We start from the raw sequence: 19,812 nt of genomic DNA, 5'->3' as shown, positions 1-19,812 counted from the left end.
GCTATGTATCTTAAGCAACATTTCCAAAATATAACCATAGAATTTCCAGGTTACCTGATTCTGGTGTTCTGTTTGCTGTCTGGGTGAAGTTTTGCTATGAATAGCTCTGCATTGGTTTCTTGCCATTGTTGTATGTATTGCAGTATTGTATTTGTGGCTGTATTTTATGTGCAGTGTTTAAATATTCTGCCAAGTTTTGACAGGTTTTAGGTTTTGTTCGTTCTTTATTTTGTTGCTAGCTAACGTTAAAGGTGGGATATAATTTTTTTAAAAAATAAGGTTTGGCCTGTTCCTGATTTGTTCTGGCTCAGCTTAAAGTGGTATTGTAGTGGACTGTTATTTGTTTTATACTGAAACTTTTCACACTTTAAAATATCTCTCTCTGTGTGTGCATTTGCCCGCGCACGTGCACGTGTGTCTCTCTGTTTCTATATAGGTGCGCGCGCACACGCACACACACACACATATATAAAAATAAATTTTAATTTTATTAAAACTATAATTCTGGTGGTCATTTGTTTTGTTTTGGAGTGCTGTATCATCTGCATCGCATCGCCTGCATATCAATTAAGAGAAATATAGCTACATAAGGAGTGTTCTCTTTGTCATGTGGCATGGAAAGACCAACAGGCCACAGGGCAGATGGAAAGTAGCTGCTGGGATCTATTGGATGCGTAAAGGCTGAGAAAAAAATGATTTTAATGTTTTGCTAAGAAAGCAAAAGGGGGAGCAGTGCAGGATATCTAACGAGAAGTTGGCAGTTGTACACGGAAACCTTACACACATTAGGTACAATAACAAAGTGGAAAAGGAGCTTTGCTAGGATGGTAGGAGGCGGACGTAGTATTGGACTTGTATACAAAAACAATATTGATGAATGTGAAACATAAGCTTTTACAAGACCTTAGAGTTTGCAACCATTACGTTAACAACAGATGAGGACTTTTTGAATGGACTAGTAAAGCTTGTATGGATGAAATTTTTATTTAAGTTACTAATGAGTCACTTCTTATGAGGGCACCTATAAAGACGACAAAGTGGAAATATTACAGCCATTTTACATCAAATATAAATAGGAGAAGCAGAATAGTCTTAAAGAAAGATCAACATGAAGACCACTACTTTCTCCAGTAATTATGGATTTTTTATAAATATCCCATTGTTTTCTCAAAACTGTGTAATCCCTCACATTGTCATATTCAGGAAAAGCACAGGCTACTTTTAAGGACAGTATTAGCGTGTTTGCATTAAATCGTCAGCAGGGGGTTCCGCTAAGCAACATCTTCCGTCCTTAATTCTCCATGCCATTGGTCAACAGCAATACTCGTATCACAGCAATACTCCAATCATAAGAAGTGCCTTCCAGATGTTTTAGATTACAATTCCCGTAATCCTTGATTGGCCATGCTGCCTGGGGCTGATGGGAGAACATCAGGGTGCCCACCCCTGTTCTATATTGTGCCTTCACAACTAGCATCTTGTACAGCATTTCATTTTAAAAGTGCCGAGTTTTTGATGTAAATAGGTAATGGGTGTCCTGCTTATTCTGAGACAAGACTGTTACAACCTTTAAAAAAATGGACTTCCCTGTGTTATTTTCTTTTTATTAGACATTAGAATGTTTGCTAGACATTCATCTACTTTACATTTCATAGAAAGGATGAAAATAACTGACTCATCTCAAATCCGGTGTGATTCAGTTCCTTTGACAATGGATGAGAAAGATAATTTTATTTTTGGAAAAAGCCTATTTCACGATAGCTAAGTATTCTTTATAAAGAAAGGGAGTGGTTATTTGTGGTTAAAAGTTTCTAGGATAGTTTCCCACAGAAGATTTCAATATTATGAAGCCACAGCCACACCCTGTCTTGAAGAACATATGTGGAACATGATATACTAAGTCAGCAGAGTCTTAGATGTGGTACTTCCTCTTGGGGCTGCTGCCTGGAGAAAAGGCATGTCTGAGTGCAAAAAATCTCCAAGAGAAATCAGATTAAATCTAGTTTCTAGGCTGGCTGAAGGGGTTTGGGCCCAATATCCAACTGAAGACAGGGCCACTGGCAGGTAAAGCTTAAAAATTAGACTGGAGCTCCACATTAATGCTGTGAACACATTTCCAAATATACCTTTACTGAGATAAAAGGAATTGGAGAGAGACATCCCCTTGCCTGTTGATTCCCTCCTGCAAATGTTGCCTTTCCCAACCGTGCTTTTCCCCAACCATGCTTATTTCTAGTTTAGAATATTAGTAGGGCTGGGCAGTGATTTTCAAAAGGAGTGTATATGTGAGAGGGTGGAATTGGCAGGCAGACAGGGCCAGATGTAGGGGGAGAGGTGTCAGGTTATCTCCTGGGGTGCTGAGCTTAGGGGGGGTGTCTCTCATAGCTATTCAATTATCCATTCAGCAATGGAAACAAATAGTACAAAGAGGACATCTTCACTTGTAAAGCAACCTGCATGCCAGCATTTTTGTAATGTGTGGGAAAATGTGCAGCTTCAGTTTCCATTGAACAAAAGGTATGCCTCGATATATGAGTGATCAGATTCATGTATGCCAGTTATCAAATCTGTTTGACAGGGATAAATCATGCATGCAAATCATATATCAAAGTTGTGAAATGGACTTGCATATAAAACAAAAAATAAGGTATTCAAAAGTTCAACAGATGGAGGGGGTGGGGTCCTGAAGGCTGCCATTTGATCTATTGCAGGCCCTGCAGGATATGCACCTTGTTCTGGCTGCAGATTCTTCCTTGAAAATGCCCCCTCTCCCATGCAGGAATATTGAGAACTGTCTGCTTGTAAACAGATGTGAGGGGAATGCAGTACCACACACAAAAGGCATGGGGGAACTGGAGTGTTGTGAGTAAAGGTAGAGCTTGAGTGTTTGTTCAGTCAAGGCTGCTTTCATGATGAGTGCATCAGGTACCCCACCTCATCCATTGAGTTGTGCTGAAACTGAGAGGGACTTTTCTGTGATGTGTTGAGGGACAAAGGTGTGCCATACAATCCCTGTTCCTGGCGTAGATCATCCAACAAGGTGACTAAAGCAGTTGGTCCTATTCTGGAAGCTCCAGCAACTTGCCCAAGACTGACTGAAATTATCCAGTATGGTGGGGATATAGAGAGGGTCTTTTTTAAAGCAAATTCCTCACAATTGCCTCCTTCAGGCATGATAGAATCACACCCTGTTGTAAAGAGGTGTTCACCACTATCCATATGAATATTGGAGTCTCCCCCTCCCCCCTGCCCAGCCACTTTTATTAGCCAGGAAGAGCAATGGTCAAGCAAAAGGCATGGTTGGTCTTGCCTCTCTAAGGATGCTATCCACATCCTCAGGCAGTACAAATTAGAAGTATCCATTATAACTGGGCAAGCAGAAGGCAAAGTTACACTAACTGGACCTGTATTAACAGTGCCCTCCTAGTCAGCATGGATATAACTGATTTAATCTACCACGTGTTGTACAAATTAGTAACCACGGGCTGTTGAGTGCTCCACATTTTCTTATTGTGGGTCAGAATGTAATAGGACTTTGAGCACCCAAAAACTCTCTGAACAGCTCTATGTGGACTTGATGGCTTTTCCTATCATGTAAAGTAAGTTCCCTTTTTAACAGTATCTGCAAATTTAGTCTGGAGGAGGCTTGTTTAAAATATTGGTCTTTCCAAAAGGAAAGGAAATGCCTCTGAACGCATTTACTTGCTGGCAGTAAGAGCTTTAAGCTACAATATGCTAGTATTTTTGTATCTCCCCCCGTTTGCCTTTGGCCCCACCCCCTTTCCATTACATTATGCCCACCCCTGAGAGTTTCTCTGAAACTGAACTTGGCCCTCAAGATGGAATAGATTCCCACCCCTGGTCTAAAAGTACGAACAATATGAGTTTTATGCCTGGGGTTGAAGCTCTGATTTAACTGAACTATCATGACTTTTCAGGCCAATGTACTCCAAGCAAACTGCTTAGAGACTTCATTATATTAAGTGATACATTATTTTATTTATTTAAAACATTCATTCATTCAATTTATATCCCGCCTCTTTTCCTCCCTAAGGAACCCAAGGTGGCGTACATAATCCTCCTCCATTTTATCCTCACAACAACAGCCCTGTGAGGTGGGTTGGGCTGAGAGTCTGTGATTGGCCCAAAGTCAGCCAGTGAGCTTCCATGGCCGAGTGGGGACTAGAACCCAGATTTCCCGACTACCAGTCCAACACTCTCACCACTACACCACACTGGCTCTGTATCCCACCCTGTATCATTAAGATATCAGGGCAGTGTAGAGATAAAATCAATTGAAGCAGTATAAAACAATAAATAATTTAAACACCTAAAAACATTAAACCATTAAACAAGTGAATACCAGTTAAAATCTAAAACAATACAGCAGTTAAAACAGTGTGCTACTTTAGGGAATGCATTTAGCCCTCAAAGGCTTTGGTAAAAAGCCATGTTTTTACTTGGTGCTGAAATGAGATTAATGTCTGCGCTAATCGGGCCTCCAAGGGGAGGGCATTCCACAACTGGGAGGTCACAGCAGAGAAGGCCCTCTCCCACGTCCCACCATAGTGTTTGTCTCGCAATACATAACAATGAAATTAACAAATAAATAATAGCAGATTTGAATGTTCTTACTGTATTATCCACTGTTGCTATGTGTCAGGAGCGCCCTAGCGGCCTCTTTCAGTACACTCCAATAGCCAACTCAAGACACAGACAAAAGGATTCTTTTCAAGGCTTTAATCCTTTTACAACTTAATGACTCTTTCAGATGCTAATCACCAGCAACTAAGCAATGAACAGCAGAGTAGCCTATGCTCCGGGTAGGCAGTTGGTCCCCATTTGAAGGAGAATCACTTGAAGACCCTGAACTTATGGGCTAGGGAGAGTTCCTCCCTCTTTCCCTTGGGTCCATGGGACGCGACCGTTGCTTGTGTGCCAAACGGGCGCTACGCCTCCTTTCCGCGCCCTCCATCGCTCGTTGCTCTCTGCGTCGAGCGTCTAGCAAGCCCCCCTCCTGCACTCTCTCACTGCCAGGGTCACTATCTATCTCAGGAATGCTGGCAAGAGAAATCTCTGCCAGCTGCTGTGCCTGTGAGGGATGAGCGGGCTCCTCTCCCATAGATTGCTGTTCCTCCTCAGAATCAGAACTGCTCTGGGGGTCTATGGGCTCAGTTTCCACCCTGACACTATGCTTCTGGCCTCATCTACTCACCCCCCCCCACACACACACATACAGCCCTCCACCTTTTAAAAAAGTTGTATCTAAAGATATATATTTTAATGCAGTTTGAAAATATGTTCTTTTCTTCTCTGTTTGTGTCATTTACTAGTCAGCATTTCAGTGTATTCCACTTTTTAATTCTCCACTGGAGTTGTTGCTGTCTGCTACACCAAGCATTCCTGTCTTGTTTAGTAAACAAAGTTTCAGACACTAGTAATAAGGAAGCATCAATTGTTTCACACTGCCATCTTGTGGCCTTACCTATGTTTGCAATATTAGATGCTGTAAGTTAGAAAACGGCAACCTCTGACTTTACTATAGCTTTTAGATATTTACAGTGATAGACTTTTATATGAACATTTAGTTAACATAGCTTTAGCAAGCAGGGCACTCTGAATCTCATCATCCTGGTTAGGAGATCAAAGGTTACGTCTGTTCTGTGCCATTTGCGCACTTATTTCCCTTCATAAGCTGACAGTAAAAAAGAACAGAAACCTCCCTTCCTTCCTCCCCTTTTCTGCATGCAACTGTATCCTATCACTATCAGTAGTAGGTAGTAACAAATACAGTGTGAATAAGTGTTCATCCACACAGCAATTATATGAGGTAGATTGGTATTTATTCCCATTTTACAGATGGTAAATAGAGGTTAAGAAAGAATTGCTCGAGACCACTCAATAATAGAGGTGGATCAAGTTAACTGTTACTCAGTGGGGCAGTAAGATCTACACCAGCCTAAAATCCTGCATTTAAAATGGGGCTTTCTGCTTCCATTTTAAATGCAGGATCACAACTCCCTTTTTCACATGCTTCCTTTTCCCCCACCCCCTTCCCTCCATATCCGAATCTTCCATTATCTTTCATTGATCTCTCTCCTCTTCTTGCCTCTTTTTTTTTCATGGAGGAAACTGAAGCGGAACACAATGGGGCAATTTGATAGCTCATTACATACAATCTATTTAAAAATGGAACAAAGGGCATTTAGTGCAGGAGATGCCTTGAATGATCACAGCATCATGTAAAGAGCCCGCAAACTTCCGTGAAGGAGCAATCTCAATCGCGGGATAAAAGCTTGGTGTGAAGGAGCCAATAGTCTTTTGATGGGGCAGGATTACCTAAACTTCTAAGTATTTTGAAGTCTGAACAATTTTCTCATAAATCGGTGTCTGAGCAAGTAAGAGTGTTACCCATTTTGGCCAATCATTCTCTATTTACAGGCAGTGTGTGAAAGTCTCTGTCTAGAAACAGGACAACATCTTTTGACATTGTTTTACCTTGGAAGGCCAACAATGAATCCTGTATACCTGGAAAGAAATGGCTGAGGAAGTAGATTATTATTGAAAAGTTAGTCTTACTGTTTTTAAAAACTACCTTAGGGAGCAATGATTGCAAATCTTTGAAAAGTTCCCAGCTGCCATGCTGAATCATCAAAGATGAAACTCTTAAGGATTGCAGGAATTAAATTAGCATAATCCAAAAACACAGACCAACCAGATGCAGAGCCTGCTTTGTTCACTAAACAGAAACTTTTAACTCTTAAATTCAGCTGGAATGTGTGGAAAATATACTATGTCTCTAAAGAAATGTTAAAGGCACAAGGTATTGTGTTTAGCTATTTGTATTTGTAAAAATATATATAATACAAAGGTCTACACTTGTTGGCTGGCTTTGCTGGTTAAGCCAAAACTGTGGTTGCCAGGTTTCTTCTCCACCTTGTTGGCTAGCTGGCGGCAAATGCTTCTGTGAAGGAATCCTTTTCGTTTAGGAAAGACAGGAGGGGAATATTCCAGCTTCAAGCAAAGTTCAACAATTCTGAGCAACAGCTGAAGGATCTTTCCCCTACTTGCATTTCTCTCTAATGAGAAAGAGACATGGGGAGCAGGGGACTTCAGATGCTGCCTAGCAGTGGGCTCAAGATCTATCACTGAGTGGTACCTCAGTGACTGCCCCTTCCCTGCTTCTCACTTCTGATGGAAAAAGGGATGGGCAGTGTGCTTCCCATGCCCCACTTTCCTTTTAACCTTGTAGCTGAGTAGGAGGCAGGAATTGCTACAAAGCTTCCTGGATGAACCCCATCCACTTCTGCAGCTTCAGATTTGGGAGCAAGGCTTTTTTCTTGTGATATTTGCCAGAGGGCAGTCCATATTTGCCATGGAAAGTGTGGTGAGTATATTTGTTGAAGCCTGTTAGAATATGTCAGCCAAGAGACACTGGGCTGCACTCCTGCTTGATTAGTTGCACAAACTGGGACCCACCACTAATGCAACAGAAAGCAGTAGTTAAAAATGCAACCCTGAAAACAAATGAAAAAATTGTTTCCGGATTGGGACAGGTCGGTGGAGCTTCCTTCTGCAAGCTCTGCTGACTTGCCCAGTTTTAGAAACAAATGTTTCTGCTTGTTTCCAACTGTTCCTGGAACTGCTAGCTTCCTTCCTGGATCCCACTAACATGCAGAATGGATTGGATACTGCCACTATGTACAATGAGGCTTCTGAGTGCATTGAAGTGATAACATGCTCATCCATATCTGCTTGAATAAAATGTTAAACAATATTTTTTTGTTAGAGCAACTTTCTCAGGTGGGAGTTGGCTAGTACTGGCCAAAAAGCAGTGTGGTCAGATGGTTATGTGCAAAAAAGCAAGGTAATGGCAGTTGCTGTCAGGGCAGTACAGAGAAAGCAACGAGCGGGGTACCGCAGGGCTTAGTCCTGGGCCCAGTGCTCTTCAACATTTTTGTTTATGCCTTGGAGGAAGAGGGGCAGGGAATGCTGATCAGATTTGCAGATGACACAAAATTGGGAGGGATAGCTAATACTTTGGAAGACAGAAACAAAATTCAAAGGGATCTTGATAGACTGGAGCATTGGGCAGAAAACAACAGAATGAAATTTAATAGGGATAAATGCCAAGTTCTGCACCTAGGAAAAAGAAACCAAACGCACAGTTACAAGATGGATGATACGTGGCTCAACAACACTACAAGCGAGAAAGATTTTGGAATTGTTGTCGATCACAAGCTGAATATGAGCCAACAATGTGATGTGGCTGCAAAAAAGGCAAACGCTATTTTGGGCTGCATTAATAGAAGCATCGCTTCCAAATCCCGGGAAGTACTAGTTCCCCTCTACTCAGCACTGGTTAGGCCTCATCTGGAGTACTGTGTCCAGTTCTGGGCACCACACTTTAAGAAGGATGCAGACAAACTGGAGAGGGTTCAGAGGAGGGCAATGAAGATGATCAGGGGACTGGAAACAAAGCCCTATGAAGAGAGACTGAAAGAACTGGGCCTGTTTAGCCTTGAGAAGAGAAGACTGAGGTGAGATATGATAGCGCTCTTCAAGTACTTGAAAGGTTGTCACAGAGAAGAAGGCCAGGATCTTTTCTTGATCATCCCAGAGTGCAGGGCATAGAATAATGGGCTCAAGGTACAGGAAGCCAGATTCCGGCTGAACATCAGGAAAAACTTCCTGACAGAGCAATATGACAATGGAACCGATTACCTAGGGAGGTAGTGGGCTCTCCCACACTGGAGGCATTCAAGACAAGGCTGGACAGCCATCTGTCAGGGATGTTCTGACTTGGATTCCTGCATTGAGCAGGGTGGATTTGATGGCCTTGTAGGCCCCTTCCAACCCTACTATTCTATGATTCTATGAAAGCAGGTCCTCCTAATTTCTCTGAGTATTTTTTTCCTGCTAGGAGAGAGAAACAGAGGCTTCTCTTTCACCTCATTTCTCACTTAACTTCTCTTAGAGTCAAACTATATATTATGTTAAGGATGTGCTTAGAATGGTCTGTTCATATAGCAGCTGTGCAGCAGGGGGAGGATGACTCAGATCAGGATCACAAGGGGAGTGTTTTTAACCCACAGCTGGGCAAATCTAGGAGGCCTTCCAGAACCCTCCCCCACTAGCTGCATCTCCTCCCCCATGGCACTGAAAAAATTAATTAAAAAAAGGCCATCTGGACGAAGCTATGGAGCACAAAAATGTCAAAATTAGCTTTTTTGCAAGCTAACTTTAATCCTTTTGGTGCTTCGTAGTAGCTACGGAGCACTAAAGGATCAGAAAGGGTCAAAATGGCTACTCCAGATGCCAATAAAAAAATGTTTTTACAGTTTTGGGGGGCAGTGGAGGCTGCATTCAGCCTGTGGGCCATATATTGCCTCCCCTAGTTTAACCCTTCTTTTTCTTTGCCCCTTCATGGATCACTGCCTTGTTGTGGCGAAGGGGCTTGCGTAACTCAGTGAAGCCATAAGCTATGCCGTGCAGGGCCACCCAAGACGGACAGGTCATGGCAGAGAGTTCTGACAAAATGTGGTCCACTGGAGAAGGAAATGGCAACCCACTCCAGTATTCTTGCCAAGAAAACCCCATGGAACGTATCCCAAGGCTAAAAGATATGACGCCGGAAGATGAGCCCCTCAGGTCGGAAGGTGTCCAATATACTACTGGGAAAGAGCAGAGGGAATTTCCAAGTAACGCCAGAAAGAGTGAAGCGGCTGGGCCAAAGCCGAAAGGACACTCAGCTGTGGATGTGTCTGGTGGTGAAAAGAAAATCCGATGCTGTAAAGAACAATACTGTTTAGGAACCTGGAATGTTAGATCAATGAATCAAGGTAAGCTGGAGGTGGTCAAACATGAGATGGCAAGATTGAACATCGACATCTTGGGAATCAGCGAACTAAAATGGACAGGAATGGGTGAATTTAATTCAGGTGACCATCATATCTACTATTGTGGGCAAGAATCCCTTAGAAGAAATGGAGTAGCACTCATAGTCAATAAAAGGGTGGGAAAAGCAGTACTGGGGTACAATCTTAAAAATGATAGAATGATCTCAGTACGAATCCAAGGCAAACCATTCACCATCACAGTAATTCAAATCTATGCCCCAACCACTGATGCCGAAGAAGCTGAGGTTGATCGGTTCTATGAAGACCTCCAACACCTTCTAGAACTAACACCAAAAAAAGATGTCCTCTTCATCATAGGGGACTGGAATGCTAAAGTAGGAAGTCAAGAAATCACCGGGATAACTGGCAGGCATGGCCTTGGTGTACAAAATGAAGCAGGACAAAGGCTAATAGAGTTTTGCCAAGAGAACATGCTGATCATAGCAAACACTCTTTTCCAACAGCACAAGAGACGACTCTACACATGGACGTCACCAGATGGTCAATATCGAAATCAGATTGATTATGTCCTTTGCAGCCAAAGATGGAGAAGCTCCATACAGTCAGTCAAAACAAGACCTGGAGCTGACTGTGGCTCAGATCATGAACTGCTTCTTGCAAAATTTTGGCTTTAATTGAAGAACAGAGGGAAAACCACTAAACCATTCAGGTATGACCTAAATCATCTCCCTTATGAATATACAGTGGAGGTGAGGAATAGATTTCAGGGATTAGAGCTGATAGACAGAGTGCCTGAGGAACTATGGATGGAGGTCCGTAGCAAAAAGCAAGGGAGAAAGGGGAAGATATATCCAACTGAATGCAGAGTTCCAGAGAATAGCAAGGAGAGACAAGAAGGCCTTCTTAAATGAACAATGCAAGGAAATTGAGGAAACAACAGAATGGGAAAGACTAGAGATCTCTTCAAGAAAATTGGAGATCTCAAGGGAACATTTTGTGCAAAGACGGGCATGATAAAGGACAAAGAAGGCAGGGACCTCACAGAAGCAGATGAGATTAAGAAGAGGTGGAAAGAATACACAGAAGAACTATACAGGAAAGATCTTAATGTCCTTGATAGCCATGATAGTAATGTCCTTGATAGCCATGATAGTGCGGTCATTGAACTTGAGCCAGACATCCTTGAGAGTGAAGTCAAGTGGGCCTTAGGAAGCATTAGTAACAACAAAGCTAGCGGAGATGACAGTATTCCAGCTGAGCTATTTAAAATCCTAAAAGATGATGCTGTTAAAGTGCTGCATTCAATATGCCAACAAATTTGGAACACTCAGCAATGGCCGCAAGACTGGAAAAGGTCAGTTTACATTCCAATTCCAAAGAAGGGCAACGCCAAAGAGTGTTCAAACTACCGCACAATTGCGCTCATTTCACATGCCAGCAAGGTGATGCTCAAAATCCTACAAGCTAGGCTTCAGCAGTATGCGAACCGAGAACTACCGGAAGTACAAGCTGGGTTTCAAAGAGGCAGAGGAACTAGAGATCAAATCGCCAACATTCGCTGCATCATGGAGAAAGCAAGAGAATTCCAGAAAAACGTCTCTTTCTGCTTCATTGACTATGCGAAAGCCTTTGATTGTGTGGATCACAACAAACTGTGGCAAATTCTGAAAGAGATGGGAGTACCAGACCACCTTACCTGTCTCCTGAGAAACCTGTACGAGGGTCAAGAAGCAACAGTAAGACCCAGACATGGAACAACCGAGTGGTTCAAAATTGGGAAAGGAGTACGACAAGGCTGCATATTGTCACCCTGCTTATTTAACTTCTATGCAGAGTACATCATGAGAAATGCCGGGTTGGATGAATCACAGGTCGGAATTAAGATTGCTGGGAGAATTATCAACAACCTCCGATATGCAGACGATACCACCCTAATGGCAGAAAGTGAAAAGGATCTAAAGAGCCTCTTGTTGAGGGTGAAAGAGGAGAGTGCAAAAGCTGGTTTGAAACTCAACATTAAAAAAACGAAGATCATGGCATCTGGCCCTATCACTTCCTGGCATATAGAAGGGGAAGACATGGAAGCAGTGACAGATTTTACTTTCTTGGGCTCCAAGATCACCGCAGACGGTGACTGTAGCCATGAAATTAAAAGACGCTTGCTCCTTGGGAGGAAAGCTATGGCCAACCTAGACAGCATAGTAAGAAGCAGAGACATCACCTTGCCAACAAAGGTCTGTCTAATCAAAGCTATGGTTTTCCCAGTAGTAATGTATGGCTGTGAGAGCTGGACTATAAGGAAGGCTGAGCGCCGAAGAATTGATGCTTTCGAACTGTGGTGCTGGAGAAGACTCTTACGAGTCCCCTGGACTGCAAGGAGGTCAGATAAGTCCATCCTAAAGGAAATCAACCCTGAGTGCTCATTGGAAGGACAGATACTGAAGCTGAAGCTCCAATATTTTGGCCACCTAATGCGAAGAGAAAACTCTCTGGAAAAGACCCTGATGCTGGGAAAGACTGAAGGCAAAAGGAGAAGGGGACGGCGGAGGATGAGATGGCTAGATAGCATCACCGATGCAATGAATATGAACCTGAGCACACTCCGGGAGAGTGCGCAGGACAGGAAGGCCTGGCGTGCTATGGTCCATGGGGTCACGAAGAGTCGGACACGACTGAACGACTGAACAACAACAACAACAAGTTTAACCCTTTCCTCCTGTGCAGTTTTCCTACAGAAAATCACCTCCTGATGCTACTACCAAAGGTGATTTTTTTTTGCAGCAAATGGTACCTTCAACATCAAGCAGCATCTGAGAGGGAATTTTTGGCAGGGAGGAAAAGGTTAAATGCCTCTCTCACCATTGTTGTAATCTTGAGCAATCTCCCCATGGCTGCTTTTTGTGAAAGAGAGAGTGGACAGTTGTACACTCACGTGTGCTTTGATTTTAAGTATTTACTTAATCTCTTTTACTGGGAGGTTTTGAATAACTCTTGATAGATAACCCTGCAACAAAGCTGAATAGGAAACCATTTTCCATTCTTTTTGTAGGTAAGCATAATGTGGTGGAGGATACTGAGAGCTCCCTTTCCATTCCTGAGTAGCAGCTGCCTTCTAGGGCTTGCTCTGCGTAGCTTCCAACCATGGTGGCTTATTCAAATTGATGTTGTATGGTTGATATTAAATAGAGCCTTTGGTTGGTATTAAATAGAGCCTTTGGTTTTCAATCTGTGGTTTTCTACTGGATCTTTGTCAGGATCATGGTAGGGGAGGGAAGAATTAAACTTCCATCCCACATGCTGCGTTCCCAATCTGGATTGAGCTGTTGCACACTTTTAAGTAAAAAACAAAAAACAACACCACCATGCTACATATTTAACATAACATGTAGTTTGACCCTTATTTGAACACCGGTGGTGCTGTCCATTGCAACTGAAGGCTAGTTTAGGAGGCACAGGGTAGGCCACGTAGCACGCACGCACAGCTCTTTCTCATAAGACCTACCACTGCTTCCTGTCCCCCTGTCCCCAGCATCTGCCAACTGACTCTGCCTAATATTAGGGATGGCCCTATAAGGAGCACAGTATAAGCTTTTCAGCGGGCAGCCCTAATTATTTTTGCATTGTATAATTCTGTGAAATTGTGAAATTAATTGATATGGGGCACTAAGCAAGGTCGTGCATTGAAGACTAGGGGCCTAGAAATGTCCAGAAAGAGCTAGTAATTACTGGATAGAAGATAAAAAATAAATGTTATTCTTGCATGTTGCTGGAATTACACATATTTAGAACTTGAGAAATAAATGCATTATATAGTTACAGGATATTAAATTGAAGTATGAGATCATGCAGAGTGAGCCAGCGGTGATCCTGGTTAAGGCACAGGATGTTGTCTTCTGAATCCTAGCACCTATGACGACTTGTCAGGCCCTGGGTCTAGTAGGAATCTCATAATAATAAATAAAATACATAGAATCATAGGGTTTGCCAATCAAATCATATTTATAATGCTTTGCCTCAAAAATCAGGAATTTTTTCACTATTCCTTTCCTTTAAAGCAGGCTTTAACTCAGCTTGCCTGAGGATGGCTTCTGTCTGAGATTCTGGATGCAGAATTTAACATGTTTGATTTATTACATTTCGTTGTAAGACTGTTTTCTTTTTCTTTTAAAAAAAGACATACCAATTAAAATGTAAAGAAGTCCAATTTTAAAGCATTAAAAATAATTGGGTTCGATCCCGACCTGTTGTTCTATAAATGGAAGGCCTGCTTTCATGTTCCGAATGAGTTGGATCCTATGGAGACTGGACTATCCTGCAGGTGGAATGGGAGAGGTGACATTCACCCAGTTTCCTTTTCTTCCTGCAGCCCCCAGCACCGTCCTATATTGTTCTGAAGGCTCTGCCAACCATCTGGAGCACATCTTGGAGGGCATGGGTGGCTGTGGGGGCGGGGGTGGATTGGCAAAGATCAGTTCTATCTTCTGCCTGCAGAAGTGTCCATTTTGAGGAATTTTGGTCTGCAGAACTCTGGATCCAACCCATTATCTACTTGTGTACCCTGCTTCCAACTCCTGTAGTTGTGATGGAATAAGAGGGAGAGGGATATGTGTGTATGAAGGAACATATATTTGATTTTTAAAAATAGGATTGCATGCTATACGAGAAGGATAGCATGTATAAGAATATGGAACTAGAAAATACTTGTCCTGTGTATCATGTCCATTTCTTATATAGTGTTTACCATCCTCTGTACATTACAAAATACTCTGCTTCAACTGCTAGGGCACAATCTGGCGAAAGTTAAGAATGTTTGGGTCTCATGCACTGCATTTGGGTGGAATGATAGTCAGGGTTCTGGAGAATCGTAGCTTATTGGTTACGAGCAGTGTGCTTGTGCACGCTTGCCCGATCACTCACACCACAAGTTAGAGCAGCTAAACAAACCATGGACATCCATGATTTGTTTATCGAGATGTTCAAGCCAGGAACTCTGGTTTGTATCTCCCCAAACAGGCCAGAGTCATAAGCCAACAACAAACCACTAGTTATGACTGTAACTAGTTTGGGGAGAGACTAACCAGAATTCCCAGTTCAGATATGGTGATGCATCCGTGGCTTGTTTAGATGCTCCAGCTTGCAGAAGGGGACAAGAGGGAGTGATCGGGCAGCGTGCATGTGTTGCCCCGGCTGTGGGTGTCGACCTCTTAATTTAGAAGTGCCAAGATAGTGATAAATCAGATCCATAGGTTTACTTACATGGAGTACTTTACTGAGTAACTTACAGCACCGAGGCGTACCCAATGGTTGGATCACACAGCTTCTCTGAACCCAGAGCCATGGGGTACAATGGGTTTTACACAATACATGTTAGCAATCAGGCAGCATAACAGCAGAAGCGCCCCCTAGCGTTCATTCCCAGCATAGACTAATAGCATTTGGGTCTCAGCACAGCCACCTGTAGCTTTAAGGTAAACAACCTCTGCTTCTCAGGCACATCTTGATAAAGCCTTCTGGCTCATTAGTGTGGAATTTATCGGCCTCTGACTCATCTTCACATGCTCAGAGGCTTACTAGCAAGGGAATTGCACTAATAATGAAAAGCAAGGCATTATGGATCTCTAGGCCCTCTAACACTACAGGTGACTTGATTATGCTCCTGGGGCCAATACTGCGCACTAGAATGCTGCTTGATCCCAGTAAGCCAGGGTTCCAAAGAACTCTAGTTTATGACACACAAACTGGGCCATTGATTTCTACAGATTAAGTATGTGCTTAGCTCTCCCACTGAAATAAATGGGACTTTAAAGTACATGCGACTTACAGGTTGGCTGGATCAGACTGATGGTTACCCTAAGATTGTAGTGACTCCTTCCTCTTGGGACTACTTACTAATATAAAGAATCCAATGAAATCTAAATGCAACAGTTTTCCATTTCAGTTATATAAATTATGTTTGACAAATAATGTGGTATAACTGACATCTTTCCAGTTTAATTTAAACTCCCTCCAAATGTGCAAAGTAGCCTTTCTTTCTTCCTTCTTTTCTTCTGTTTCTATAGCAAGGGAAATGGTTTTGTGAGATAAAATATGGGATGTCAGACTTTTAACTGTAGTTGTTGCATCATCTGTATGAACAGGGACCTAATAACAATACTGACCTTGTCGCAATAAATTGGGCTATCTTCCTCCTCCAATAAAATATTTTGGCAAAATGACACCAAGCTTTAAAATAAATGTCACATCATTGCTTTTTGTGTGTTGCAGAAATAGGAGAATTCTCAGTTGATTATCATAAGGTCAGTGTTCAGTTCTGTACATTATCCAGCTGTGTATCCATTAATAGCATTACTTGAAAATATTTGAATGAAATTCTGGTTTCTAGCAGAGTAGGAGTTGTCTGAGTAATTGCAAGGTTTAAGATTCTGTTTTCCTACTTCCTCTAGATTTCTTGTCACATAAATTGCAATCCAGTAGAGATTATTATTCTACAATTCATGTTTCCATGATATTTATCTATTAATTGCAATAGTCAGTTCAGTTTTATTACTTGTTGAGGTTATCTCACTAGTAGATGCATATATATAACATACCTTACTTTTAGAGGTTGGACAGGGTGTGTGTGTGTGAGTTTGGGATGGGGGGAAGAAAGGGGGGGGAGAGAGAGAGAGAAAAAAAATGAGTGAATATGCTACGTAGATGTTTTACCTCAAAAGGGATTTAATATAAATACAGCCTATTAAATTATTTACTGAAGACAGTTGGCCAATCCATTGTTCAAGGAGCCAAAGGTCACTTTGGTGTGCCTTGGTGATTCATAGGTAATCTGATATTGTACTTAGCTGTTTGCTTCCCAGGCAAATGGTTGAATCTTATATTTTCGTTATGAGTCACAGAACTATAAGTTTTCAGGGGTGAAGGAGTTATTTAAATAGTTTTTGAAGGGTGCTGTTTAGCTAATTTTGTGACGACGTATGCGTATGCATGCTGACGCAGGGGCGTGTCTCATGAGACGGCAATTAAACCAAAACTGGTGGCACTTCACTGCCAGAAAAGCAATTTATTTTAGCAGTTGTGTCCTGACTTGACAAAAGTGGCAATATTTTGTTTTGTTTTGAATTTAATAAGGCAATATCTGCGGTTTTGGAAATTGTCTTGCACAACTGTGTATTCATGGTTCACATGAACTGAGGAGACTAAACCACTGTTGTTGGTCTCTGATACACTGATGTATCCAGTGGAGTCACTCCACTAGGTAAAATGACATTGCACTCGCCGAAACCAAGTTCTGAACTATGTACAAGAGGAGAATCCAAGTAAAGTCTGCTTGCGCAACTGGTTGTGCAACCGCTTGCAGATCTTAGGTTTACGGAGTGGTCCACTAGCGTTGAGATACTGCTTGTGCAATAGGAAAAGGCAACAGACAAAAGCTTCACTAGCATGTCAGTTTCTTATGCTAATGCTACATTAGATTTAGGCCAGAATGTGTTGACCTAGAAATATAAGATGTATTGTGATTTTTGGTGTGTCTCCATGAGCTGCCCTTTTGAACTATGGATCTTCTGTCAGCCAAAGTCCTTAACATACAAATATTACCATGGGATCAGATTCTCAAAAGCAGCCGGGCAATGAAAATGTATTGGATCTTGCAATACTTGGCTCTTGTCTTGTATCTTGGGACTTTTGTTAATGTTGTTTTCCCACCCTCTTCCTGCCTGCTTCCTCCAGCAGTTTCAGGAAAACTGAATACCTGGCACTAATATATTGCTTTCAGTAATTCATTTGCTTTATTAGTAAAACCTTAATCTAATTTAGTAATATGTGGTAATCCTAATTGCATGCTTCTGTAATAAAAAGTGAACACTATTAAAACACCACATAATCTATCAACTATTGCTGATAGTTCTGTTAAAGTTGTGGCGTATGTTAAGCAGAAAAGAAACATTTGCAGCTGTATACTGAAAATCTCCTGTTTGTTTACAGCTCTTGTTCTCACTACCAATAAAACTAACACTGACTTACAGGCTTTAACCATTGCATGTTTTCCATGTGTATAATGTATGTCCAGTATTAAACAGATAATGATGTGCCATTTTATATTGAGATTTTTATTGCTTCTTGTGTAAGTCAACTGAGGTGCCCTTGAATTATCCTACTTCTGTGCTCCCTGCTCAGAAGTTTGCATTGCTATTAGCTCTCTGCCGTGGAAAGGAGGAGTTTGCTGCTTCTATAGCCCTGCCTTTAGGAGAGGGAGCCTATCATATTTCACACTAATCCTAACTGATAGCTATAGCCAGGCAGTCCCTTTTATTGTTAAAGAGAATCCTTCTGGAGATCTTTCTCTAGGCTTTTCATTAAAGGGGTGAACAGGATGGATGGTTTTAGGAACCAGAGCAGCAGTGCTATTTCTACACAGAAAAGAGAAAGCCGTTATAATTTATATCCTGGTCTGGCAACTTTTTAGCAGCATGTAAGTCTTCCAGACCGGAGGAGCTCTTGTTTTTTTATATGTGATAGAAAAGAAGACTGGATTATAAACATATTGTTGGAGAATGATACTGGGGAGAGGAGATGGACTTCGGATGAAAGCTGGAAAACGCTGAAAACTGTGTATTTTGGTATTGTACTTTTACATAGTTCTAATCTGCTCTTCTGAAGATTGTTTTCACGGTGCCATTCTGTTTTTCTTGTTTCCACTGTGTTTTGCTTGGCAGCTTGCAAAGTACTGTAGGCAGAACCAGCCTCCAGAGAACTGTACAGGCGCAGCCACTTGGTTCTATACTCCGTGCAGGTTTAAACAGAGCAAGTGTTTTAATTAAGTTTAACAAAACATTGATAGTAGAAAAAAGTGAAAGGAGAAAGCTGACAACAGCGTTCTTAACAGTTGCATGCTCTTGCTGATTTTTTGGAGAAAATGAAAAAGGAGACTGCCTCAAAGTCATTGCGGATCAAACCTAATCCAGGACCCCTTTCGCGTGCTGTGAGCTGGATAAACTTCTCTACCCTGTCTAAGCAGACAAAAAGGTTATTTCGTAGCGATGGAGAACTCACTTCTATATGTGGGCAGCAGGTGGAAGAGGATGAGAGCTGGACTTACAGACCTCAGCACAAAAATGGTGATAATGTTTTTTTTGTTTTTGTTTTTGCTTTTGCTTTTAATGCACATGTAATAGTTTAATTTTATTGTTGCTTAGGATCTTTTTACTTCATTAAACCCTTCCCCCTCCTTTCCTTTTCCTCCCCATGCTGCCTTTCATTTGACCTTCTGGACTCGGTGACAAGTGTTTCCTCATAAGTGTATCGTGCTGCTTTGTACAATGCTGCTCAAAACTATTCATTCTAGGAATCCCACCAATAGGAAACCGAACATGGCAGCTGTATTGTGATAGCCCATAGCAAGGGTTTCACTGAAATTGTACAGGGATGTACAGAAGTCTAAAGGGGCAAAAAACAGAAACAAAGAAAGACTATTTTATTAATTTTATAGAAGTTCACCTATTATCCAAACATCTTTGGAAAAGGGGTAGAGAAATGTGTGTGTAACAGAGAGGCCCATAAAGCAAGGGGTAAAAAGTGTGCATTTTTTTTTTTGCTCCACCTGTTGAAGTAGTAGAGAAATGTCCTGAAAGGTGGGACCAAGGGTGTGTGTGTGTGTAGAGAGAGAGAGCAGCAATAGCTGTTGATGTGCCTGTATTGTACTATACAGTTAAATACATTTCAGTGTAACATGGGAGGAACATTTTCCTTTGCCTCATCCAGTTCTGTAGATAGTGACACATACTTTTCATACAGTATGGCCCTACCCAGTTTCACCAGAACCACCCACCCAACTTGTGTTGTATTCTGGCATGGGCAGAATTACTGACCTTGGCAGCTATTTTGCCAGAGACATTACCTATCATTCCTTCCTTCTTCCAATCCCTTGTTTCTTACTGTTGTTTTTTCCTACCATTCA

At 41.9% G+C, this 19,812-nt stretch overlaps 1 protein-coding gene across 4 annotated transcripts in view; it reads left to right on the top strand.

Annotated features, from left to right (window-relative positions):
• The window catches only part of NHSL1 (NHS like 1), a 240,735-nt gene that overhangs the window by 67,424 nt on the left and 153,499 nt on the right, over window positions 1-19,812 (top strand). The window contains exon 1 of one of the 4 annotated variants that reach the window (XM_084827666.1): window positions 12,051-18,973. The exons of the other annotated variants lie outside the window; for them this stretch is intronic. Within the exon in view, the coding sequence (XP_084683792.1) occupies window positions 18,772-18,973 (202 nt within the window). The 5' untranslated portion in view covers window positions 12,051-18,771. Of the gene's footprint in view, window positions 1-12,050; window positions 18,974-19,812 lie in introns of those variants that run through there. 4 annotated transcript variants of the gene reach the window in all.

This window comes from Heloderma suspectum, chromosome 1 (genome assembly GCF_057233095.1).
Source record: "Heloderma suspectum isolate Gila_16-S chromosome 1, 16-S_ref, whole genome shotgun sequence".
Lineage (NCBI taxonomy): Eukaryota > Metazoa > Chordata > Lepidosauria > Squamata > Helodermatidae > Heloderma > Heloderma suspectum.
This window is presented reverse-complemented; position numbering and strand designations above follow the sequence as displayed.